The following is a 26,395-nucleotide window of genomic DNA, read 5'->3' on the forward strand; positions in this document are numbered from 1 at the left end:
ATTATTTATCAGGTCTCATCTTTTCTAAGTTGAAAGTGCCATCTTTATCATATACCGTAGGGGTTTGCACTATCTGTGGCTTCAGGCATCCACTGGGGGTCTTGAAACATATGCCCTGCAGATAAGGAGGGACTACTGTTTTAAGGTTTTTCTGTTTCTGGGCTCTCCATTCTGTTTCATCCATCTGTCTGTTTTACTAGCTTTAGAATGCATTTAGGATCTGGCAGAGCCACTGCTTTCCCATTCTTCTTTTTCAAAGTTTTTCTGGCTATTCACAATGATAGGCTTGAGTGTCCTGGGTCCTACATTTTTATCATGTTTCTGTTTAAATCACTATGAACCTTTGGGCCCTTCCAGTAACAAATTGTTCAAAAAAGACTCAGGGCCTAAGTTAAAGAATGAGCTGGTTTTGTTTCTGTTTTCTTTAGTTGGTTCTATACAGAAATATAAAGTAAATAAAGTAAAAAGTAAATAAAGTAAATCTTTCACACCTCCTACATCACACTTAGGTACTTAAAATGCAATATGTAATTAAAAGCATCGTACCTGAGCAATTGTCTCTGGGTCCAGTGGCTTGTGGTCATTGAAGCCCGTGTATTGCCCTGATGACGTGGACCTTCTAATGGGAGGGCTGTCGATCTTCTTGAGGGAGTCGTGCCGGCTGATGTTGGTCAGACTGCCATGGCCAGGCCTGCGCCTCCGCTCAGGACTGTCATTGTTGAGGCCACGGTTCTGCAGCAGGCCCCGGGGGTGACTGGCAAGGCTCGGGGACCCCAGGTCAACTGAGGAGTTAGAAAGGGCATGTGGAGGGTGGAGCGGGCAATGGCCATCACTGGTCCTGCCAGGACGCCTTACTGGAGGGGGTGGCTCTCCTCTTTTTCGTTGCCTAGACATTCACAGAACAGGGAGAAAACAGAAGAGCTTATCACACCGGGCAGTACTGCAAGGCTGAGGTGCAGTGGCTCCTCATGGCCCCAGGAGGAGCGGAGGCTTAGGGGCCTGATTCCCAGGCTCTACTTACCTGGCTAAATAGCCATCAGGATGACGGTCTGTCGGGGAGTTCATGTCCTTGGATGAGGACTTGTCTTCCGTGACTGGCCCACTGCTGGCCTCACTGTCGGCTTTTTGGCTCAGAGTGTCTGAAAACGTATCATCCCTGAAACAGTAAGAGGAGTGGAGACAAAATTTACTAGATTTACAAATTTTACAACATTTGCTAGATGAGTGGAGATGAAAATTTACGTGATAGCATTTATGCATGAAATAGCATTATGCATGAAAGCCCTTCTTTTATTAAAATAACTTCTCTCTTTTCATTATAAAAGCAATACAATTTCATTACAGGTACAACAGCAATTTCAGTTATACAAAAAAGACTGAAATAATCACCCATAGTATAACATCCAGAGACAACTACTGTTAGAACTTTAAGAAATATCCTCCTCCATCTTCTATTCTATGCCTGGGATACATATCTGTGATTGTGTACATACATATGTATGGCATTTATACTACAGTCACGTGTTGCTTAACAGCGAGGATACATTCTGAGAAATGCGTTGTCAAGCAATCTCATCATTGTGGGAACATTATAGAGTGCACTTACACAAACCTAGATGGTAGAGCCTATTGCACACCTAGGCTACATGGTGGAGCCTATTGCTCCTAGGCTACAAACCTGCACAGCATGTTACTGTACTGAATGCTACAGGCAGTTGTAACACAATGGTGTAAACAAGTATTTGTGTATCTAAACATATCTAAACATAGAAAAGGTACAGTAAAAATAGGATATTAAATCGTATGGGACCACCATCATATACGTGGTCCGTTGATGCTCAAAATGTCATTGTGTGGTACATGACTGTACAGATAGTTCTGCAAATTTATTTTATACATGAATATATTTATATGTAGATATTTCAGATATATATGACTACATGTCTGCATATACACACATTTCTCGGCTTCCGAGATATACATTTTAACATTTCTGAAATTAGGCTGAATCATTCAGTCACTGTATACCTTTTGTGTGCTATATTTGTCTTTTCCTTAAAAAGCTACTTTTGGACTACACATTATTTTGCAACCTGTTTCTTTCACTTAATATGTTACGACTACCTTCCCATGTCTTTAAATACTTTTGAAATTAGAGCTTTCTCCTCAGCAAAAAACAAAACAAAACAAAAAACAGCATAGCAATGATTCCCTCTGACTTTAGGTCAGTGTCCTTCCTCTGGGGAATCTGGAATTGAAACGGTAAACAGACATCAAGAGAAGAGCACTGCTGTTTTTGGAATTACCAATGTCACTTCAGCTCTTAACACCATTCTATGCATAGGTTATTTTTCTAACAATCTGAAAGCTTCAGAAGATGTCTCCCCTGAGTTCTTGTTCCAAACCTCCTGGGCCCTGACTTACTGTTAGCAAAGAGCCACTGGCAAGGTAAGGAACTGTGCCTAGCTCTGACGTTTTATCTCTGTAATCCCTTCTGCTCCTTTCTCACAAGACCAAGGTCAGTTTAAGAACAATGGCTGGAGTCCTCTATTGGGAGCACTCAGGCAATCAATGTTGAGACTACTCACATATCCTGCACCACTATATACTGGTGAGGCACCAGCCCGTCAATCCCGTTGTGCCTGCCTTCCCACCAGTCCTCAGATGCACGGTGATACAGCAGCAGGGAGGCACCCTTCTTGAAGGATAGTTCTCTGGCAGACCGCCCAACATAGTCAAACTTGGCTATTGCTTCTATTGGCTCACATTCTACAACGAACACACCAGAAAACAGCGAGAAACAGGGTTGTTAGGAAGGCATGGTATCCTATCTGTGAGGGCTCTATGAGGCTTCAAATAATCAAGACCATTTTAATATCTAGACTGAACAGAGTCATCAACATATTATCAAGGCAGGAGAAAATAGAGGCTGTTTAAAAAGATACAGAAAAACATTATCTTGCTGTCATCAGTTTTTCAGACAAAGAAAAACTGAACACTGGATTTTCATTTCCACAGCCTCTTACTAGAGATATAATGACAGTCAAAAAAAATACTTTAAACTTTGCAATAGGATATACAAAATCTCTCCTTGAGTTGTAATATCCTCCACAATTGCTTCAATATGATTTTGGCATTGATAGATGACACTGAGGGAATTTCCTTCTAACATGTTAATACCATTTATAACATGGAAAAAAATCACCATCTCAGGACATTAGGAAGTTTATGCTTTACCAGCTTACTTAAGAAAAAATCAAGTAAAATCACAATAAATAGTATGTGAATACATTTAATTTCCCCATGTGCTTTCTGGCACTATCAAATCTTCAAACTAACACTGACGGTAATCCCGATTTTTTTCTCTAGTATCAGTAACAAATTTTGGATCTTAACCATGAAACAAATATGCCTTAAATTGCCCTCTGTCCAAATTAAAAAAACAGATTCAAAATATTTATTTTTCTTGAGATCAAAAGATATTCAAGGGAATGATGGTGAGTGAAAAAAGCCAATCTCAAAAGATTGCATACCATACAATTCCATTTATATAGCATTCTTCAAATGACATAATTATAGAGATGGAGAATATATTAGTGGTTGCCAGAGGCTGGGGATGGGAAGGTGATGGAGGGAAGCGGCCGTGGCTACAAAGGGTAGCACAAGGGTTCCTTGTAATGGAACTGTTTGTTATCTTGAGTATGGGTTGTGGTCACACAAAGCTATACATGTGATAAAACTGTACAGATCTAAGTAAACACACACACAAAGGAGTGCATGTAAGGCTGCTGAAACATTTATATAGTGAATGGTTTGTATCACTGTCAATTTCCTGCTTGTGAAATGATATTACAGTTTTGTAAGATATCACCATTGACAGAAACTGGCAGAAGGTATACGAGATCTCTCTGTATCGTTTTTTACAACAGCTTGTGAATCTACAGTGATTTCAAAATAATAAGTTAGAAAAAAAAAGATATCAACTGCTAGGCTTACAATTGGAATTCAGCTCTGATCTAATTCTGACCACAAATATTGAAGGCAAACAGGAGGACAAACTCAGCAACAAAAGAGGTGTTTTTTTTTGTGATTTATCTTACTGCAAGAAGCTCCTCAATTTGAGGCCTTATGATCTTTGCTCCCCTCTCCCACAAATACCTCATCCTTAGCCTTGTAATCAACAAAGGTGAGTAAACTTCTCTTCAATAATAAACAGGACAAAAAGGGGCCAAGGCAAGGGGCATATACTTATAGGAATATGCCTATGCAATGAACAATACATCATTTGCTAAAAACTGAGCATGTATTCATTTCCAAATACTCTAGAATACGTGTACACAGAAGAGATTAAAACCTGCCTATCTCAAAAATTCCCCAGGAAGTTGTCTTCTATTTGGTAGCAAACCTTCCCATTTAAAAGAGTTTATTCTTCCAAAAGTTTACTGCAATAGCCATTGTACTTATAATCATTGCATGAGAAATTCTTGGACAGACAGCTGGGCTTCTTTCTCATTTGATACATTCAAAATTCTCTGGGACATAGAAGGCAAAAGCATAAAAACCAACAAACATATTAAAAAGCTTAGGCTTCACCTTATTATATAAAGGCCCTGGCCAAATTTCAGCCAAACATTTTAAATAAAGACAAAGAAAAATGTCCCTTCTTTTTGCTTTGGATAATTTTTTTTTTCTTTTAAATAGTGACAGGGTCTTGCTACATTGCCAAGGCTGGTCTCAAACTGCTGGGCAACATAGCAATCCTCCAGCCATGGCCTCCCAAAGTGCTGGGATTATAGGTGCCTGGTCTCTAGTGGATAATGTTTGAGGTGAATAATATTTTGTATTGCAGAACCACAACACTATAATCTGCACAGTAGGCTTCCCAACAAAGTAGTTGTAAGGATAATGTTTAAAACAACAGTTTAAATCTTTTAGTGGCTGGGCACAGTGGCTCTCACCTTGTAATCCCAGCACTTTGGGAGGCCAAGGCAGGAGGATCACTGTGTTGCCCAGGAGTTCAAGACCAGTCTGGACAACACAGTGAGACCTCATTTCTATAAAAATAAATAAATAAATAAATAAATAAATCCTTTAGCAATTGAATAAAACTTTTAGATTATATGTTAACACTCTGGTATTCCCCCAAACTATATTTTACCAAAACAATATAAATAGCAGCTTTATTAAACATCTATGTGTCTGCTTCATAGAGGAGGGACTATAACTTTATATTTAAAGGGAATGATCTCATTATAGTTCAAAACTTAAAGAATAAATCCTGGTTGACTTGAGATGACAGATACCCAAATATGTACCCCAGTTATTCCTATGAAAAAGAAATAAACACCCCATGGAAGAATGAAGACATGCTAGTTTTTGTTTTTTTGAGACAGGGTCTCATTTTGTCACCCATGCTGGATATAGTAGCACAATCATTGCTCACTGTAACCCCAAACTCCTGGGCTCAAGTGATCCTCCCACCTTAACTTCCTAAGTAGCTAGGACTACAGACATGGCATGCTAATTTATTTACAAGAACTTCAGGACATGTAATTTGCAAATTCCTGTGTGAACACACCCACATATTTGTATTTGGCTTTACTTACAAAAATTAAAAGACACCAACACATGATACAGTATACAGTCTACATATACTTATGTTACAGAAATAAAGACAGAACCATTAATATTCTTTAATGACATTCAATCACACACTGTCAATGCTGGCCATTCAACATAGTTAAAACTATTCAACAAATATATACATATTTTATTATAATTGCACAATCACGACCTCTATGATCATCTCCTCTTATTATTATTTTATTTTATTTTGAGACAGACTCTTGTTCTGTTCCCAGGCTGGAGTGCAGTGGCGTGATCTTGGCTCACCACAACCTCTGCCTCCCGGGTTCAAGCGATTCTCATGCCTCAGCCTCTCGAGTAGCTGGGACTGCAGGCACGTGCCACCATGCCCCAATAATTTTTGTATTTTTAGTAGCAATGGGGTTTCACCATGTTGGCCAGGATGGTCTCGATCTCTTGACCTTGTGATCCGTCCGCCTCGGCCTCCCAAAGTGCTGAGATTACACGTGTAAGCCACTGTGCCTGGCCTTATTATTTTTTTGAAACAAGCAACAGGATTATCAGACTCTGCTTATTTATTCAAATGTGGTCAGGTTATGACAGGATGACCAGATAAATCAGCAGAACATTTTATTGGCAATCCTAGTACATCAACTAGTAATTCTCAGCAATTTCATTATTTTTACTCTTTCTACTCCCGTGAGAGCCATTTCACAGTCAAGTGTCAATCAATAAGCTATTTACACACATCTTAGTCTGGTCATTGCAGAGCAAATCAATCTCAGGGCACGGTACACTGTGCCTCTTTCATATAGAAAGCCTCACAGTACTTCAAGGTCCTGCAGAGACTTCATAGAATGCTGCTACTGCTGCTATCAATAACAATAATAGTGAGAGTGCAACATGATCACTTAGTTTTCCTGCATGGGTAATATAATTTTGTGCAAAAGGGAAGACAATTCAACACAGCTGATTCCCTGACTGCCTGGTGCTGTCAAGTCTTATATTTCCATTTCTTGTAATGTTATATAAAATGTGATCACACTTTCTCTTTGGAACCTTGCTGTTGCTGACATTTTTCCTCCTAGATCTGTTACCCACTGTCCTTGCAGAGAATGGTTTTGTTCTGTGATAGCCTGTCTTTCAGAAACAAAAGCTACTCTCTCTAGTGATCCATGACAGAGAAAAAATACAATACCTCGGCAATCAAAGGATAATTGATACTCTAGTTAATTTAGTTACAGGATTTTGGAGGTTGGCTGCGGGTGAGAATATCTGTCCTTTGTAAGCAATGTTTTTCTTTCCAGAAAAATCAGGTGAACATGGTCAAAATGTTATCTAAAACACGGAGCACTCAGCAAAGCTCTCTTATAGTCAAGAGGTAAAAGGCAGATGGCATGATGGTGAGATTCATGTTTGGGAAGAGAGATGGCTGGGCTTTGTCCTGGCTTTTCTGGCTACTGGGGAAAGCAGGGAAACACCTAAGAGAAGGCAGCAGTGAAAAAAATAAACCATGTGAGAAACAAAGAAACCCAAAAGAAAGGATGGTGGCAGAGGCAGGACTCAGAGACTTTCAAAAGCAACATCACAGGCTGGGCATGGTGGCTCACGCCTGCAATCCCAGCATTTTGGGAGGCTGAGGCAGGAGGACTGCTTGAGGCCAGGAGTTTGAAACAACCCTGGGCAACACAGGAAGGCCCTGTCTCTAAAGAAAAAGAAAAAAAATAAAAATAAAAAAAGAGCAACATTTTAGAAATAGAAGCTCTCACTTTAAAGGATGTCTTGTAAATTAAGTTCAGAAAATGTCAACTGATTTTACTTCTAAAGATACAAGCAAGGCGGGGCGTGGGTGGCTCATGCCTCTAATCCCAGCACTTTGGATCCCAGGAGGATCGTTTGAGCCCAGGAGTTTGAGACCAGCCTGGGCAACATAGGGAAACCCTGTCTCCACAAAAAATACAAAATTAGCCAGGCATGGTGGTGCATGCCTATGGTCCCAGTTACTCAGGAGGCTGAGGTGGGAGGATCACTTGGCCCCAGGAGGTTGAGGCTACAGTGAGCCAAGATTGGGCCACTGTACTCCAGCCTGGGCAACAGAGTGGAAACCCTGTCTCACAGAAAAAAAAAAAAAAAAAAAAAGACACAAAGAAGCTTTCTTTTTTAGCAGATAGTGGACACTAGATACCTTAATTACCCTCCTGCTAGAATGAACAAAAAATGCTGGATTTAAAAGCAAACAACCAACCTTTGTAATTGCATTAATAAACTATCAAGACAGTAAAGAATACTAAAGACCAAAATGCAATGAAAGTGGGAACCCAGAGAGGTAAGCAGAACATTAGAACATGAGTCAGATTTTGCCTTGAGGGCATTTTTCTAGCCTGGTCACCTTAAGCATTTTAATTTTTTTTCATAGGAGATTAAGTCCAGGGCTTGCCCAGTGTTAGGGAATCTAAGCCTCTTCCCCTCCTCCCCACCCTCAGAGAATTACACCCTCAGTTTCAGAGTGAACTTCACTCTAGTGTTCTAGAACTTTCTACAACACTTCTAGTTCTAGAACATCTAGTTCTAGAAATCTTATCCCCTTGTAGCTCTCAATACCTCTCCATAGATTGTAACCATCTCCCCTGCCCTCCACCCCCATTAAGGAAATAACCTATCTTAAACCTTGACACAAATCATCTGAGAATCCCATCCACATTCCAGTTCTCAGGTAGGTTTGCAGTTTAAATTTGCACTACCTGGGTGGTTTGAAAAACTTCAAGCCAAAAATTCAATGTTGTCCTAGGCTGGTTGTAACCCAGGCAGAAGTACATGAAAACCCTCTCTGGAAGAATCTACCTTCCACTGAGCCTAAAGTTCCAAGAAATCTGTACAAAATTTACAAACACAGTGGAAAATAAGACTCAATGAGTGAAAGCCAACAAAACAAATTTGGGAAGACATATGGAAATTATCAGACACATATTCTGATGGGAAGCGCTAATGAATAAACAGCCAGAGACTATAAAAAATGATCAAGCAGCAGATATAAAAGCACATCAAATACAACTTGTAGAAAGAAATAATATTTAAAGGCTGGGCACAGTGGCTCACACCTGTAATCCCAGCACTTTAGAAGGCTGAGGCGGGTGGATTACCTGAGGTCAGGAGTTTGAGACCAGCCTGGCCAACATGATGAAACCCCGTCTCTTCTAAAAATACAAAAATTAACTGGGCATGGTGGCATGCACCTGTAATCCCAGGTACTTGGGAGGCTGAGGCAGGAGAATCACTTGAACCTGGGAGGCGGAGTTTGCTGTAAGCTGAGATTGTACCATTGCACTCCAGCCTGGGCAAAAAAAGCAAAACTCTGCCAAAAAAAAAAAAAAAAAAAGAAACAAATAATATTTAAAAATAAAAATTCAATGGATCTGCTTAAAGCAGATTAGTTACAGCTGAAGAAATAAAAAAAGAATTTGTGCATATAGCTAAAGAAGTACTAGAGAAAACGGACAGCTTTAAATGTTTATATTAAAAAGTAAAAAGTGTTGAAAATGAATGCTAAGCCTTAAAGTTAAGTTAGAAAATGAAAATAATCTCTACAGAGAAAGAATAAAAAGTTTATTTGGGAGACATTAAATAACTGGAAATATGTTCATGGACTGGAATATTGAATATTGTAATGATATTAATTCTCCCCATATTAATATAGGTAGAATTAATACAAAGGCAATCAAAACTCCAGTTGGGCTTTAGAGGGTTTTGTTTGTCTGAAGAACTTGAAAAACTGAGTCTAAAATTTAAGTGGAATTGCAAAGAGCCAAGAATTATTACAAAGCAGAGGTGTTGCTTTATGAATGATTAAGATTTATTAAAAGGTATCAAAACTAGGACAGTGACATAGGGATAGACATGTAGACCAGTAGAAAAGAATAGAGCCCAGGAGGAAATTCACACAAAGAAGACACTTCATTTATGGCAAAGATGTAGAGCAGTGGAGAAAGGACAATTAATGCTGAGATAATTGCGACAATTACGTATCCATATAAAGAAAAAGGGAATGGATCCCTACCTCATCCCATACCCCCAAATAAATTGCTGGTGGAATAAAGACTTATGTGTGAAAAGCAAAACCTTAAAGGATTTAAAAGAATATATGGGGCCGGATGCAGTGGCTCATGCCTGTTATCCCATCACTTTTGGAGGCTGAGGTGGGCGGATCACTTGAGGTCAGGAGTTTGAGACCAGCCTGACCAACATGTGAAATGTTGTCTCTACTAAAAATACAAAAATTAGCCATGCCTGTAGTCCCAGCTACTCGGGAGGCTGAGGCAGGAGAATCACTTGAATCCAGGATGTGGAGGTTGCAGTGAGCTGAGATCATGCCACTGCACTCCAGCATGGAGGACAGACAGACTCCGTCTCTAAATAAATAAATAAGGCACCAAAGAAGACATATAAACAGCCAACAGGTATATTTTAAAATGCTGAACATCACTAATCATCAGGAGAATGCAAATCAAAACCACATATGAGGTTATCCCACTGCGTTAGGAAACAAACAAAACAAACAAAAGGTAACAAGTGTTGGCTGGACACAATGGCTCATGCCTATAATCTCAGCACTTTGGGAGGCCAAGGCAGGTAAATGGCTTGAGCTCAGGAGTTCAAGACCAGCCTGGGGAACACGGCAAAAGCCCATCTCTACAAAAAATTAGCTGGGTGTGGTAGAATGTGCCTCTAGTCCCAGCAACTTGGGAGGCTGAGGTGGGAGGATCACTGGAGCCGGGGAAGTCCAGGCTGCAGTGAGCCAAGATCATGCCACTGCACTCCAGCCTGGGTGACAGAGTGAGACCCTGTCTCAAAAACAAAAAACAAAAACAAAAACAAAAAGATAAGCGTTGCCAAGGATGTGGAGAAATTAAAACCTTTGTACACTGCTGGTGGGAACACAAAATGGCACATCTGCTTCAGAAAACAGTACAGAGATTCCTCAAAAACTTAAAAATAGAACTACCATGTGATCCAACAATCCTACTTCTGGGTATTTATCCAAAATAACTGAAATCAGGATCTTGAAGAGCACTCCTATGTTCATTTCAGCACTATTCACAATAGCCAAGATGTAGAAATGGCCTAAATGTCCACGGACAGATGAATGGATAAAGAAAATATAGGTAAATACAATGGCATTCTATTCAGACTGTAAAAAGAAGGAAATCCCGACGTATGTGACAGCATGGATGAAACTGGAGGACATTTTGCTAAGTGAAATAAGCCAGACACAGAAAGACAAATACTATGTAAGTTCACTTACATGAGGTATCTAAAAGAATCCAATTCATAGAATCAAAGGGTGGAACGGTAGTTGCCAGAGGCTGGGGGAAGCGGGAAATGGGAAGTTACTAATAAGCGAGAATAACGTTTCAGTCAAGCAAGGTGAACAAGCTCTAGAGATCTGCTGTATAACACTGTACCTATGGTCAACACTAAGGTACTGTACGCTTAAGTGTTCTTACCAAAATAAAATCAAATAAGAGAATATAGGAGAATTATTTATTACCTCAAGACACAGAAAGATTTCTTAAAGGAGATGCGAAGTAAAATTACCATGAAGGAAAAGATTGATAAATTTAACTACTTTAAAATTAAGATGTTCTGTTTAGCAAAAGACATAATAAGCATTTGGAAAGCAAAGCTACAGAGCAGGGGAAGATATCTGCAAAGCATATACCCAGTAAAGGACCTGATGTGGACCCAAAAAGAACCCTTACAAATCAAATAAAAAAACAACTAAATACAAAACCAAGCGAAACCAAACAAAAAGAGCCCAGAAAACTCAATAGAAAAATGGGCAAAAGACTTGATAGGAATTTTACAAAAGATAAATAAACACATTATCAACCATGTCTTTTATCTTCTGACCTCTTGGGCCTTGCTGACCTTGGAGGGACAGTCCCTCTAGGGTTAGCCAATTTCTGGAGGTAGTAAACAACTCACCCACAAGCAAACTTTCCAAACACCAACCTGCCCATTGGAGCCAACACCCCACCACCCTGATTATCAGGCTCTCCTACTCTAGGCCACTGCTGCCCTATTCTCGGCACCCCAGGGCCAGGTAGGTACCAGACAACTTGGGACATCCCCTAATGCCCCAGAGCCTGCTGAAATTATTCCAACTAGGCAACCCTAAAGCTGCTTACCCTGCCTCACCGATGCCTTCCTGTGGAAAGCACACCAAGGTCTTCACTCTCCCTCTGCCTCCTGATGCTTCCCCAGGTAGCCTCCCATAGCATGGCACGCCCCCTTCTCTGGGGAACTATAAGTAGCAACTGTCTTCATAAAAATGGTTTGACAGTATAGAATAAAGCTGAAGACACGGTTACTCCTAGGCATACATCCTAGAGAAACTCCTGTACATTTTCAGTAGAAGACATGTTCAAAATGTCCTAACAGTGCATAGTAGCACTGTTCTTAATAGCAACGAGTAGAAAATACCTCACATACTCATCAAGAACGGAACAGATACATACAATGGAATATTATACAGTGGTAAAATAAACAGTTCAAACTGCAAGCAACTGCACAGATGAACATCAGGAACATAATACTGAGTAGAAAAAACTCACGAAAAATATATACAGTATGATCCCACTTATAGAAGATTTAAGAAAATAGAAAAGGAGACAAGAAATTATTTAAAAACACAAACATAGTGGTTACTCCTGAGGGGGTAAGTAAAGCAGTCAGATCAGGGAAGTGCAAAGGAAACAATAAGTCTTTTTTCTTAAGCTTGGTGGTGGTTCCATTGGTTTTCATTGTAATGTTATTTTTTATACCTTACACATATTTTATGAATTTTTTTTAATCTACTTTTTTTTTTTTTTTTTTTTTGAGATGGGGTCTGTTCTGTTGCCCAGGCTGGAGGGCAGTAGCGCTATCCTAGTTCACTGTAGCCTCAGACTCCTGGGCTCATGCAATCCTCCCAACTCACCCTTCTGAGTAACTGGGACTACAGGTGCACATCACCACGCCTGGCTAATTTTTTGTATTTTTTTGTAGAGATGGGATCTCACTATGTTGCACAGGCTGGTGTTGAACTCCTGGACTCAAGTGATCCTCCAACCTCGGCTTCCCAAAGTGCTGGGATTATAGGTGGGAGCCACTGTGCTTTGCCTCTAAAATTTTAATACAAGCAATTGTTTATAATAGGGATATAAAGACTGGCTTTATAATAGCATAAGGGGAGAGCATACCATCTTCACTTGTGTGGGGCTCTGTACCAGCATCTTGGTCCACTTCCTCCAATGTACCATGCTCACTGTATGGGCTGTCGCTGTAGAATACAAATGGAAATTCATATGAAATTAAAATAGACAAAAATTTTTTGAGACAGGTTCTTGCACTGCTGCCTAGGCTGGAGTGCAGTGGTGTGATCTTGGCTCACTGAAACCTCTGCCTCCCAGGCTCAAGTGATCCTCCTACCTCAGCCTCCCAAGTAGCTGGGACAACAGGTGTGCACCACCACACCTGACTAATTTTTAATTTTTTTGTAAAGATGAGGGTCTCATTATTTTGTCTGGGCTGGTCTCAAACTCCTGGGCTTAACTGATCCTCCTGCCTTGATCTCCCAAAGTGCCAGGATTACAGGTGTGAGCCACCATGCCCAGCCTGAGAAAATTTTAATAATGAGCAATTGCTACTGTAATGAAAACTATAAGACTCTATAAGGACAAAAGAGTAATTGGATAGTTGTCAATGGAATCCTGGCACCTCCATTGATTATGCTGTCCTATAGGAATATATATTAGATACATACATTTATCTTTGACTAGGTTATTTTACAACTCTATAAAGACAGAAGTTAACTTGTAAAAAATGGATAGCATTATAAGTAATTCTTATCCACAGAAATACAAATTAGTTGAATTCTGGTAGAATATGATTATTGCCCTATGGATAGACCAGTTTTTTACAAATTCATTTTGCTATTCCTTTACTACATATAAATTGGTCATTCTTTGATGTCTCCTTTGAACTGCTTGTGGCATCTTTACCACCTTTTCTTGACACATGTTCATTGCATATCTGTATGAGAATCATGATTTTATCCTCTTTTAAAACTTATCCCTTAACACTGTCACCACCAATCCTCAACTGTGTGCTGATAAATGGAATACATGGGCCACAAATATAAACCTACTATTACTGTAAAAGCCCATTTACATTTCTGATGTTGGGGGACAAGTATAACTACTACACTGTTGACTTCCTGTTTAAAATGAGCAATACCCATAGAAAAAGATAGACACTGTCGAGCACACGTTACTGGCTGCAAGACTGTCATGGGAGCTTTACTCTGTTTGGAAAAAGTAGCGATCACAAAATGTCCTAGAATATAAATAATATTGACCAGACATCTACAAACTTGCTCTTTTATAAAATGAACAAGACAGCAGAGCTTACTGACATAGCCCTAATATTTAAAAATGCTAACCAGGCCAGGCACGGTGGCTCACGCCTGTAATCCCAGCACTTTGGAAGGCCAAGGTGGGTGGATCACCTGAGGTCAGGAACTCGAGACCAGCCTGGCCAACATGGTGAAACCCTGTCTCTGCTAAAAATACAAAAATTAGCTGGGTATGGTGGTGGACGCCTGTAATCCCATCTACTTGGGAGGCTGAGGCAGGAGAATCGCTTGAACCCGGGAGGCAGAGGTTGCAGTGGGAATACAGTGAGTCAAGATTGTGCCACGGCGCTCTAGCCTGGCAACAGAGTGAAACTCTGTCTCCAAAAAAGAAAAAAAAAAGCTAACCATATCTTTGGTACTGGCCTTAAAACAAATACAATGATGAAAATAAAATCATGTATCTCAGCAGGGTTGAGTTGCATTCATTTACTTTCCCAGAGCCAAGCTCAGTCAGTATCTTTCCCATACTAAGTACTCAAGTAAATATTTTGAATTGAACTTCATGTGTAAAGTTGGTGAATATACTACAGAACTGGAATCTAGGTATGTTTCATTCTTAATTTAGAAAACAGTACTTCTGGAAATAGTCAACTAAGTTTTCTTAAGGCATATGACCATACTATGATTCAAGTAAAAAAAAAAGTACTTTCAGTTATTTAACTATCTTTCAGCTACTCATTCCACTTCTACTTAATCTTTGGTAAGAAAATGAGAAAGAAAGTGTTGTGAGCAGGGTCCAGAATAAGGGATTTAAACAAACCTATTTCCAGCTGCTCTTGAATCCTAGCTGCACAGGGCAGTTTCTGAGGTGGGCAGAGAGGATGCTGGGTAAGAAGACTCACGTATGCTTTGGAATCACACACACCTAACCTTGATTTACTACTGATCATTGGAAGGCTCCTTGGCCTTTCCTAACTTACTTGGTAGAGTGGTTATGCTAAATAAAAGAGATCATGTGCACTAAGCAGCTGAGATATAATAGGGGTTCAAGAAATTGAAGTTTCTTTCTTTGCTATTTTTTAATTGATATATAATAGTTGTATGTATTTTAGGGGTACATGTGATATTTTAATACCCATATACAATGTGTAATGATCAAATCTGGGTAACTGGGATATCCATCACCTCAAACATTTATTTTTTCTTCATACTGGGAACCTTACAATTCTTCTGTTTTGAAATATACAATACATTATTGTTAGCTATAATTTTCCTACTGTACTACTGAATACTAAAGCTTATTCCTTCTAAATTTTTTTATTTTTTTGAGACAGAATCTTGCTCTGTCACCCAGGCTGGAGTGCAGTGGCACGATCTTGGCTCATTGCAACCTCTGCCTCCCACGTTCGAGCAATTCCCCTGACTCAGCCTCCGGAGTAGCTGGGACTACAGGCACGTACCACCATGCCTGGCTAATTTTTGTATTTTTACTAGAGACGGGGTTTCACCATGTTGGCCAGGCTGGTCTCGAACTCCTGACCTCAAGTGATCTGCCTGCCTCAGCCTCCCAAAGTGCTGGGATTATAGGCATGAGCCACTGCGCCCAGCCTTTTTTTTTTTTCTTTTTTAGAGACAGGGTCTTGTTTTGTTGCTCAGGCTGGAATGCAGTGGTGTGATCAGAGCTCACTGCAGCCTTAAACTCCTGGGCTCAAATGATCTTCCAGCCTCAGCTTCTCAAGTATCTGGGACTACAGGTGCAAGCCACTGCACCTGGCTTATTCCTTCTACCTAACTGTATTTTTATAGCCCTTAACCAACTTCTTTTCATCCTTCCTATTCCCCTTCCCTTCCTAGCCTTTGGTAACCATCACTCTACTCTCTACCTCTATGAGATCCACTTTTTTAGCTCCATATATGAGTAAGAACATGTGATATTTGTCTTTCCTGCCTGGCTTATTTCAGTTAACATAATGACCTTCACTGCTAGGTATACATCCAAAAGAAAGGAAATCAGTATATTGAAGAGATATCTGCACTCCCATATTTATTGTAGCATTAGTCACAATAGCCAAGATGTGAAAACAACCTAAGTGTCTATCACTGAATGAATGGATTAAAGAAATTATGGTATATCTACACAATGGAATATTATTCAGCCATAAAAAGAATGAGATCCTATCATTTGCAGCAATGGGAGGCAATATTGCCATGCTAAAAATTTTATCCCCAAAATATATTAATATAATAAATTTGCTCAAAATGACCTAAAGGTCTAACTATAATTATAGCTAGAATTATATTCATTAGGAAAAGTGAAAATGAAAAGTTAAGAATGAAAATACATTTGGTTGACAGGACTCCTTTAAAATGAGAATTTAAAAACACTTTATATGAAACCAAAACCTTTGATTTATACTGAAAAATAAAATGTCAATCTGTTATCTTTTCTTGATTTAATGTAATGATAAAAGTTAACATAGCTCTACATAACATCAAAACCCTTTTTGTCTACAAAAACCATGATAGGGTAGATTTATTTGAAAGATAAGATTCCTTGGAGAAAAGGGAGGGATGAATATGAGTTTCCATGGGTCTTAGTATTCTAAAAATTTATCTCAAGTTTTACTGCTTCTTCCTTTTAAGTTGGAAGCATTGGTGGCTTATGGGAAACTCTTTCTTCTAATCAAATTGATAGCTATATTTCCATAATTTTCGGTGGGAGAGGAGGACTAAAATTCTTAGACTTACCAGTAGTCATCTCCAGCCATACATTTCTCATAAACAGGGCCATCCAGCTCTTTAGCATCTGGGAAAATAGTCTCATGGTGGATGATGATGGTTTTGATAATTTCATTCACATGTGCCTGGCAAGACACTTGATCCTGTATTTCTGGGACAGGCATCAATGTTGGGCCAAAGCAAATGGCCAGGTTATAAGGGTCCATCATATTCTCATCGCTGTACTGTGATAGACTACAAAAGGAAACAAGAAAGGAGTTATAAAAGAACAAAGAGAAAAAAAGGATATAAATGTTTAATAACAAGATACTTCAATACTTTAATAAGATACTTCAACTTTAAGTTGGCTCAGCAAACTCCAAAGAAAGTGAAATGACTTATGACCTTAACTAAGTAGAAATTGAGAGGGGATTCTAAGTCCTATTTGCTTAACTAAGTAGCATTTTTCAAAGTCAGGAGGGGGTTTAATATAATATTCACTACAATGGAGACCAGGATCACGTAAATGAGTTTTATTTGCAAATGTGACGGTCAAGCTCTAAATGTTCCTCAAGTAAATTTGGGATACACAGCAGGATTTCCATAAAGCTTTATGGATGTCTTTAAAATTGTCTTTTCCCCACTCAAATATATCTCAGATTTTTAGTTTTCTCCTATAAATCTTGGAGAAAGCCTAGAAAAAAACAAAGAACCTTTTCTTTGTAACTACTGAAAGGAGCCAATAACTCCAGGCTTTATAATCTGCTTTTGGGTAAGACATTCAACACTAGGTGACAACCAGTGTCACAAAAGCCATTATAAATACAAGAAAAGGGGAAAAGAATCCTCGATTCTCTTATTCTATGCAAGGCTTGCAAACTGTGGGGGAGATTTCCAGTTGTCTAGTACTAATTTCTACATTCTACTCAATGGGTATTTGTGAAATATTTTCACAGTGACTCAAAATAAGCCAGCTCTTTATTGCTATGCTCCTTGTTCTAGGGAGAGTTTAGATATGTTATCTTTCAGTGTATAGAATGTCAATCTTGAAAGGAAATGTAAAATCCAGGTGAACATATGACAAATGGAAGGAGAAAAAGGAGACTCAACTACCTTTGTGAGGTGATGACAGATACAAAGAAACTGAGATACCACATGACATGATACTTTACCCTTTTTTTGGAAATAAGATAGTCTAGGAAGTAGAAAATACAAAAGCATAATTTCCATAGCTAACATATGTCTTTCCCTTCTGCCATTTCTCAAACACACAATATTTTTTAAAAAATCACAATAACAGTAAATGATCATATTACAGATCATCTTGAAAATGGAGATTCTGAATAAGAATGGCCTAATTTCCAAAAGACATACTTCAGCTCAGTGGAGACAGTCACAGTTAATCTTTCTGGGTCTTTAGTGCTGGCTTGCAAACAAAAACTTGATGTAAAAATGTTACTTCCAAGTTTTGATTTTGCAGTAAAAAATAATAGCTAATTTCTCTTTTCATAATCCCCATCCCAAGCATCCTGCCCTAGAGGCTGGGCCCTTGTGTCTGCATGAAGGCAGGTGCAACCAGCCAAGGGGCCTCTGGGTAGAACCACTGGAAGCAATAACAGCAACGCCCATGGTGCATTTGCCATTCTTTGAGATGCATGATGAGTTAGCTTCAGGTTTTGAGAACTTTCTTAATTAACAGACTGCTTTCCTAGTCCATTATGGATTATTAGTTCACAGTGGATTTTGTTCAGGTGTGTCAGGAAGATTTGGTAGGAATGGTATGGAGGGGGCCAGCAGGAATGCAAGGTACTCCATCCTGGTGTATGGTGGTGGTGGTGATGGTGGGGCGACAGGCAAGCCTCTGGACTTTTAAAACTGCCTGAGTGAGTGTGTTTCCTTAAAGGTAAAAATGTATAGTGTCTAGCCTAACCATAGTTTAAACTTAACTCTCTAGATACTGCTTTTTTCCAGTGGTGATTAATGTACAAAGGGGTTGCTACTGTCGTTTGTGAATGTTTTAGGCACCACAGGTCAGCAGTAGAGTCTCATTCTGTATGGTTCTCTGCCAACATTTCCCTATTGTATGATACTTGGCTCTTGGGGTTAAGCTGAGTGGGTATGATTTCAGGACTAGTCAGCGGGATTGTAATAAATCACCGTGGCTTCTGAGAACTCCAAATGTCCCATGAAATAGAGAAAAGAAAATATCCGAATTTTAGGAAAGGAGAATCCATGCTAGCATGAGAAGGCATTTCCCCAAGTTTACTCAATAAGTTGATTCCCCCTGCATTTCTTTGTTTCCAGCTGCTTAGCTGAAATGTTGAATAGCAAGAGTACTCTTAGATAGGACTTGGGGAAGCTGTTCTTATAATGGAACCCATACAGCAGGAAGTAGCATAGCTGAAAATCAAGTTGTTGAAATTAAAAGAATAAAGTTCTTTGAAAATAATGTAGTAATTTAAAAGATTTGTTACTCTGTTTAGGAGAACATTTTGAGGTATTTTCTTGTTGATAAGGTCTCATTACAGTGAATTTGCAGAAATTCTTTTTTGGATCTGTGTACAGCTCCCATCTATGATTTTCTTCCATCCTCGACTGCAATATTAAAAAGTCACAGAAATTTTCCGCAATGAACAGCCAGTTTACATCATTTTGACAAAAACATTCATGACAGTTTTGGATGAAAGTTTGAAAAACACTGAATAACACTTCTCACTGAAAAGTTGTTTTTTTTTTTTTAGTAATATTTAAATATCTTTGCATTTGTGGCCACAGTTTTTACATCTGGGGTAGGGCTTTCATCTATCAATGATGTTGATCTGCTGAGGAAAAATGTACCTTCAGTACATTTTTCAATGTATATTCAATCATTTTTCTCTTTGACTCTGCTGATAAATGGAATCCAACGTACATTTTACAGGATCCAAGAACAAAGACAGAATTCAGATGGGCCTTTTGTCAGAGCATTCAGGTACTTACTGATTGAGGAAGGCAAAGAGGTACCTCATCACTATAAGGACCGACCTGGGCAAAGTCAGGAGGAGTTTGCGGATGTGAAGCGCCCTCTCATAGAGATTATCTATTCCTACAGACAGAAGATGACATGGTCAGAGTCCTTTCACTTGCCACATTTAAAACAGAACACTGCAGTACATGTATTACCGGTACACATCTGAATATAAGCAACACCCTGCTCTTGTGTGAGATCCAATTGTAACCAAAACAGTGAATAAATGATCGGCTTGGGTATACCACCATTCCAGAGGGCATCTCCTCTGACCCTTACCGTTTTCTCTGATTTTCATGGACTTGGCTTTGAGTAATTTAGAGTCTTCTAGATTTAAAAACCATTTTTTCCTTTGCTGCTAATTCTAAATTTTGCATCTGATATGATTTCAACTTCTTGCTGCATGCTAACCAAAGTAGCTTTCTGGGGCATGGCACCTCTCCCCGAACTGTTATGCATTAATTCATCATATATTTGTCTATGATTATGATCCAGGCAATGTGCCAGGTTTAGAATCTCTCCTTTCTCAAAATTACCATTGCATTTTACTTATATGACTTTTCACCTTGTATTACATTATACCATCAATATTAGGAGAGCCTACCAGGTTTCAAGCACTAAGAATACATTAGCAATACAATTCCTGCCTTCATATGATGCATGTCCTGATGTTTATAGCTATTTATTTCCTTATCTCGTCTTCCCTGTGTGATGGTGAGCTCCCCCAAGACAGGATTACCTGAGACTAGTGTTATGCTACCTCTTTACCAGGAATACAAACTGTCTAAAGTGTCTGAATACTAAAGTGCTTGTGAACATCAGCAAAAAGGTTACTACTACAACACATTATTTGTATAATTCTCTACATATTTAAAAACACTTTCACATTTGCTATCTAAGTTAAAAGGAATAATAAACTTTGCAGTAGGCAGGGCACACACTGTCATCCCCATTTATCAGATTAGGAAAATGAGAACTGGGCAAGTGGCATACCCAAGGTCAGCAGGCTAGAAGAGGCAGACCTGGGACTGCAACCTATGTGTCCTGTTTCATAAGTCTGTTTCACAAGTCTGTTTTCTGTTTCATAAGTCTGGTTGCCTTTCTTGGATCCCAAGACTACCACTTTGTAAAGCTGTACCTTTACAAAGTACAACTTTGAAGATACCCAATAAGCATACATTTGAGAAAATATTTCCAAAAAGTATTATGTTTGAAAACAGTTCTGAAGCTTCCTATACTTTTATATCACCATATTGTTCTTAATTGCTTGAGATATTCATGAAAATACTTGAAAATTCTCAATCCATAGCCTCTGACACCATAGTCAACTCATTCTCATTATTATTGTTGTTTTTTAAACCTTCTTCCACCTATAAATGTGGATAACTCTCAAAGATATCTACCTGGTTCTCCTCAATGGCAACCTCATCCAGTTGCAAGGTTACAAACATCACTTCTAAGATGATATCCTTGCTTCATTTTTCTCCCTTGAATGGGAAAGAAGTCCTGTAGTTTCTACTTCTAGATATCTCACTGCGAATTTTCTAACTGAAGTCTTGATTATTTCTAACTTAGACTATCAAAATACTCTCCTAACTCAGTTTCCCTTTCCGATTCCTCTTGTATCAGTGGTTCTCAACCTTGACTTGGATTCACTTGGGGAGATTAAAAATGCTGATGCCTGAGATTCTTTTATGCAGCCAGGGTTAAGAACCACTGTCTTAATTACTCTTGCTAAGCTTATTTCCCTGGAATCTTGAGTGCTGACCCCAGCTGTTTTCCACTTATTATCAAACTGGGCATTCTATTTTCCCTTTTGCATAGCTGAAAAAGCATGAAAAATCTATTTGGAATATTCTTGATTAACCAAGAATGAGCTGACAAAACAAGCAATAATTTGTCAGGATTCCTGAGAAAAAACCACTTCCATTCCCACCTTTAAGTATGCCAAAGTTGGAACTGTAGCTCTGTCATATTTTAGCAAATGCAATTTCAGAAACTCTTGAACCAGAATGTAAGTAAAACATTATCATGCAATTAACATTCTCATTCTTTCATTTTTATTCTTTCAATATAAATCTATAATTTATAATAGTGTGATCTTAGTAATACTGAATTGAATATATTACATTTTACCTTTTTTATTTGTAAAATATTTCAAAATGGAGAAAATATAATGCTATGAACAAGGCAGATTAGGGTTACGTCTATTGCATACAAGCACTTTGTTAACATACTTCCCAGGCAATGGTCTTGATTTATTTTTCCCTGAAAAGAGGGAATAAGATGCTTAAAAAAGAAGTTATTCAACAGGTGTATAAATTCTCTCAGGCCACAATAACTCAATAATTAAGTTATCAACATTTCCACCCAGTTCGGTCCTGGTAGGATCAAGACATGTCCCAGAGTAAGCTGTTTATCTCCATGACAACTTCATGTGATATGTGCAAAACCACATTGTACAGAGAGGGAAGATGAAATGCCTAAACATGAAGTAATTTGCAAGTCATTGAGAATTTAATGGGAATTCTGTATCTTTAAATACTATTTCAACACAGCTGCATTATTATCTCATATCAGAAATTAACTGGTTGAATGCTTATTACCTAAAATAGCTGATTTTATAAAAAGTGTAATGTTGTTGCTGCTTTAAAGAAGACAAAGATGATTTAGCATACCTGTATCTAGAAAGTCTATCTCTAAAAATGAAAAAGAAAAAACTCTTCAAAAGCGAAATTATACATATTATGATTTGTTCTTAAGACAACAATAAAACTTCTCCCGCTGTTTATTGAGAATCTTGGGTGTTTCAAAAGTGAAGTTTCCTCATTCTCCCAGCAAATCCTCATTTTAAAGTTAAGGTCGAGGCTAAGGTAAGAGAATTGCTTGAGCCCAGGAGTTCGAAGCTCCAGTGAGCTATGATCACACCACCACATTCTAGTCTGGGCAACAGAGGAATACACTGTCTCTAAAACAATTAATAATCATAAAGTTAAGGTCAACTATCAGGGACAGGATTTTTGTAGCTTAACGCTAGTTTTGAAGTCCTAGAGTTAAAAACAAAAGGAAAGGAAAGGATGTAAAAAGAACCACTCTTACTATATTATTCATCTTTAATATTTGTCAAATCCCATAGAAGGCAAGTCACTCCGGAGGCTACATTCTCTATAACTACAGGACATAGGCGTTAATTCCAAGAGGTTTTGTTGTTGTTGTTGTTTTTGAGACAGAGTCTTACTCTGTCATCCAGGCTGGAGTGCAGTGGGGTGATGTCAGCTCACTGCAACCTCTGCCTCCCAGGTTCAAGTGATTCTGATACCTCAGGCTCCCAGGTAGCTGGGATTAGGAGCACCCACCACCATGCCTGACTAATTTTTGTATTTTTAGTAGAGAGGGGATTTTGCCACGTTGTCCAGGTTGGTCTCGAACTCCTGGCCTCAAGTGATCTGCCCGCCTCGGCCTCCCGAAGTGCTGGGATTACAGGTATGAGCCACCATCCCCGTCCTCAAGAAGTTTAATCTTAATTCAAGATCTTCTTGTTTCTATCTCTTGGTTCTAAACTTAGTCCCTCTACCTCTTAAAGGCAGTTTTAAAATTTTATTTAATAAGAATTGAGGGAACAAATATTTGTACACCAGTTTCAGAGTAGCATTACTCATAATAACCAAAAGGTAGAGACAACCTAAATGTTCATTGACAGTTGAGTGGATAAACAAAATGCGGTATGCACACACAATGCAGTATTATTCAGCCTTAGAAAGAAAAACATTTCTGACACATGCTGCAACATGCATGAGTCTTGAGGACACTATGCTAACTGAAGCCAGTCACCAAAAGAACAAGTATTATATGATTCCACTTATGTTAGGTACCTGGAATAGGCAAATGCATAGAGACAGAAAGCAGAAGAGATAAAGCCAGGGCCTGGGGCGGAGGTGCAGGAGGATGGGGAGTTATTGTTTGAGGAGTACTGAGTTTCTGTTTGAGAAGATGAAAAAGTTCTACAAATGGATAGTGGTGATAATTGTGAATGTACTTAATGCCACCGAACTGTACACTTCAAAATCGTTAACATGGTAAATTTTATATTTTTTATATATATATTTTTACCACAATAAAAGAATGAGGGGGCCTGTGGAATGCAAATGAAAGACTTCAGGGGAAAAGCAACAAGGACATAAGTGACACCAAAAAAACTAGATAAAGTTACATGAGGCAGATGTACATTCTCTATAACTACAGTCAACACAAATCAAAGCAAAACAGAACTGCTGGCATCCCTGAAGTAGTAGCAAATCTGTTCGTCTCGAAGGCCTCTAACCGTGATGGCTGCGAGCAGGACTCCCAATTCTACCTGGCTGGCTGCTCAACAGGCGCGCAATGTGCATCCTACAGGAGCTTCGCTCTGGTACAAATGACTCATTTACTGTCCTGAGTCCAGTTAGAGGGCAAAATTTACGGTTGCTGCTGACACCCTGATGAATGTGTGTTCCTAGCTGGCTCTGAGTGTGGCAAATTTCACAATTTCATGCTGGAGGGAAAGATGGGTCTTTTCTTCCCCTCAGAAAAGTTGTCAGTGGGGAAAATCAGTATTTCACTTGGATTTCTTGTAAGCTGGGCTTTGTTTTCCACAATTCAAGGTCTCATGTAATTAGGTAAAAGTGGCATTCATCCAACCTTGATCACATGCTCAAAGCTCCCTGGGCTAATATATGTTATTTTCCCAGCAATGCAAGATTCTCATGTTAGCGTCCCAGCTTCCCAGCAGGCGGGTTAGATAGCTCCATGTAAATGCATGTGAAAAATTTACCATAAAACACAAGTTACTTCAGCAAATGGCAAAAAGTTCAAATGGTCATCACTCTGAAAATACTGGTTCTTCTGTGGACTATTTGTAGAAGTATTTGTTTGCCAGAAAATGAATAATAAATCACAAGATGCAAATTTCTCCTTAGGTATGAAGACAGGGAAGGAAATTCCTTGGCAGCCACATTTAGAAACTGTTTATTTAACAGTGGGTACACACATACTTGTGAGTTCCATAGCCTAACAGCTGGCATTCAAGATGAATGTATCAGTTTCAGGACATTTTTAGGTTCACACTAACAATGTCAAGGTGTTAATCAAACCTTTGTATATAATTGTTTAATAGACTGACTTCTGTGAATTAAACCATTGATTTCTCTCCTAAATAACAGCACTATAGAAATACATACATAGATGTTTCCTATTCTGCTGAATTATCATATTGAGGTTAGTAAAGAAACTGAGTCTTAGCCTAGAGAGCTTTACCTACTCAGTTCAGATACTCAGCCTATTAAATATTTTTAAGGATAAAGGAAAAATTAAGAACATTATTATAAGGCATTAAACAGAAATTTAGAATTCAGAGAGAAAACCACCATGTATGTCAATAAAGCTGAAAGAAATTTTTATAGCAAAAACATATATTAGAGCACCAGAAAAAGAGTTCAAAAGCTTTTTTCATGAAATAATCAGAAAAGGCAAATAAATTTAGGTACTAAGAAGTTCATCATAGTATTTTGGTATAACTGCAAAATCACTGGAAACAATCTAAATGTCTAAACTAGGGGATTTGTTACATAAAATAGAAATCATTACAGGGTCACTAAAAGCTATATTTTGAAAATAATATTATTGAGTTTTAAAAAAGTGGTTTATGAAGAGCCAGTATGGCGTGGCATAATTTTTTACGACAGCTTGGCCGGGCACAGTGGCTCACACCTTAATTCCAGCACTTTGGGAGGGCGAGGAGGGTGTATTGCTTGAGTCCAGGAGTTCAAGACCAGCCTGGGCAATGTGGTGAAACCCTGTCTCTACCAAAAAAATACAAAAATTAGCTGGGTGTGGTGGTGCACGCCTGTGGTCCCAGCTACTTGGGAGGCTGAGGGGGGAGGATCACTTTAGCCTAGGAGGTTGCAGTGAGCTGTGATCACGCCACTGCAATCCAGCCTGGACAACAGAGTGAGAGCCTGTCTCAAAAACAATTTTTTTAACAACAGCTTTATTGAGATATAACTAATATACCATATAACTTACCCATTTACACAGTTTACCAATGATTTTTAGTACACTCAGAGTTGTGGCAAGATCACCTCAATCATTTTAGAGCATTTTCATCACTTCAAAAGCAAACCTCTTATCCATTAGTGGTCACTTGGTACGATATAATTTTTATGAAAAGTACATAGGAGTGGTGTACCCACAAAATGGATTTTCTGGCAATCAAAAAGAATGAAGTACTGATACCTACTGTAACATGGATGATCCTTGAAAACATTATGCTAAGTGAAAGCCAATCACAAAGGACAACATACTGTCTAATTCTATTCATATGAAACGGCCAGAAGAGGCAAATCTATATAGACAGAAAGTAGATTAGTGATTGCCTAGGGCCGGGGGTGGTGGTGGTTATGAGTAAACGGGGAGTAATTGCCAATGTTTGCTAACTGGGGTTTCTTTTGGGGGTAATAAAAATGTACTATAATTGATTGTGGTGATGGTTGCATAACTCTGTGACTATACTAAAAACCACTGGCCTGTACTCTTTAATGGATGAATTGTAGAGTATGAGAATTATATCTCAATAAAGCTGCTTTACAAAGTACATAGGTACTGTAGAAAAACTCTGGAAAGATACTAAAAACGTTATCACTATCTCTGTGTAGAGA

At 38.7% G+C, this 26,395-nt stretch overlaps 1 protein-coding gene across 8 annotated transcripts in view; it reads right to left on the minus strand.

The window, feature by feature from the left end:
* The window catches only part of SRGAP1 (SLIT-ROBO Rho GTPase activating protein 1), a 309,133-nt gene that overhangs the window by 17,348 nt on the left and 265,390 nt on the right, over window positions 1-26,395 (minus strand). For all 8 annotated transcript variants that reach the window (XM_004053497.5, XM_019039335.4, XM_055358087.2 and 5 more), the window contains 6 exons: window positions 19,676-19,781; window positions 16,727-16,951; window positions 12,825-12,904; window positions 2,589-2,769; window positions 1,022-1,156; window positions 547-886 (listed from right to left, as the gene is read on the minus strand). In XM_004053497.5, coding sequence (XP_004053545.1) covers window positions 547-886; window positions 1,022-1,156; window positions 2,589-2,769; window positions 12,825-12,904; window positions 16,727-16,951; window positions 19,676-19,781 — 1,067 coding nt within the window. The remainder of the gene's footprint in view (window positions 1-546; window positions 887-1,021; window positions 1,157-2,588; window positions 2,770-12,824; window positions 12,905-16,726; window positions 16,952-19,675; window positions 19,782-26,395) is intronic.

The sequence above is a fragment of the Gorilla gorilla genome, chromosome 10, assembly GCF_029281585.2.
Source record: "Gorilla gorilla gorilla isolate KB3781 chromosome 10, NHGRI_mGorGor1-v2.1_pri, whole genome shotgun sequence".
In the NCBI taxonomy this organism is placed as follows: domain Eukaryota; kingdom Metazoa; phylum Chordata; class Mammalia; order Primates; family Hominidae; genus Gorilla; species Gorilla gorilla.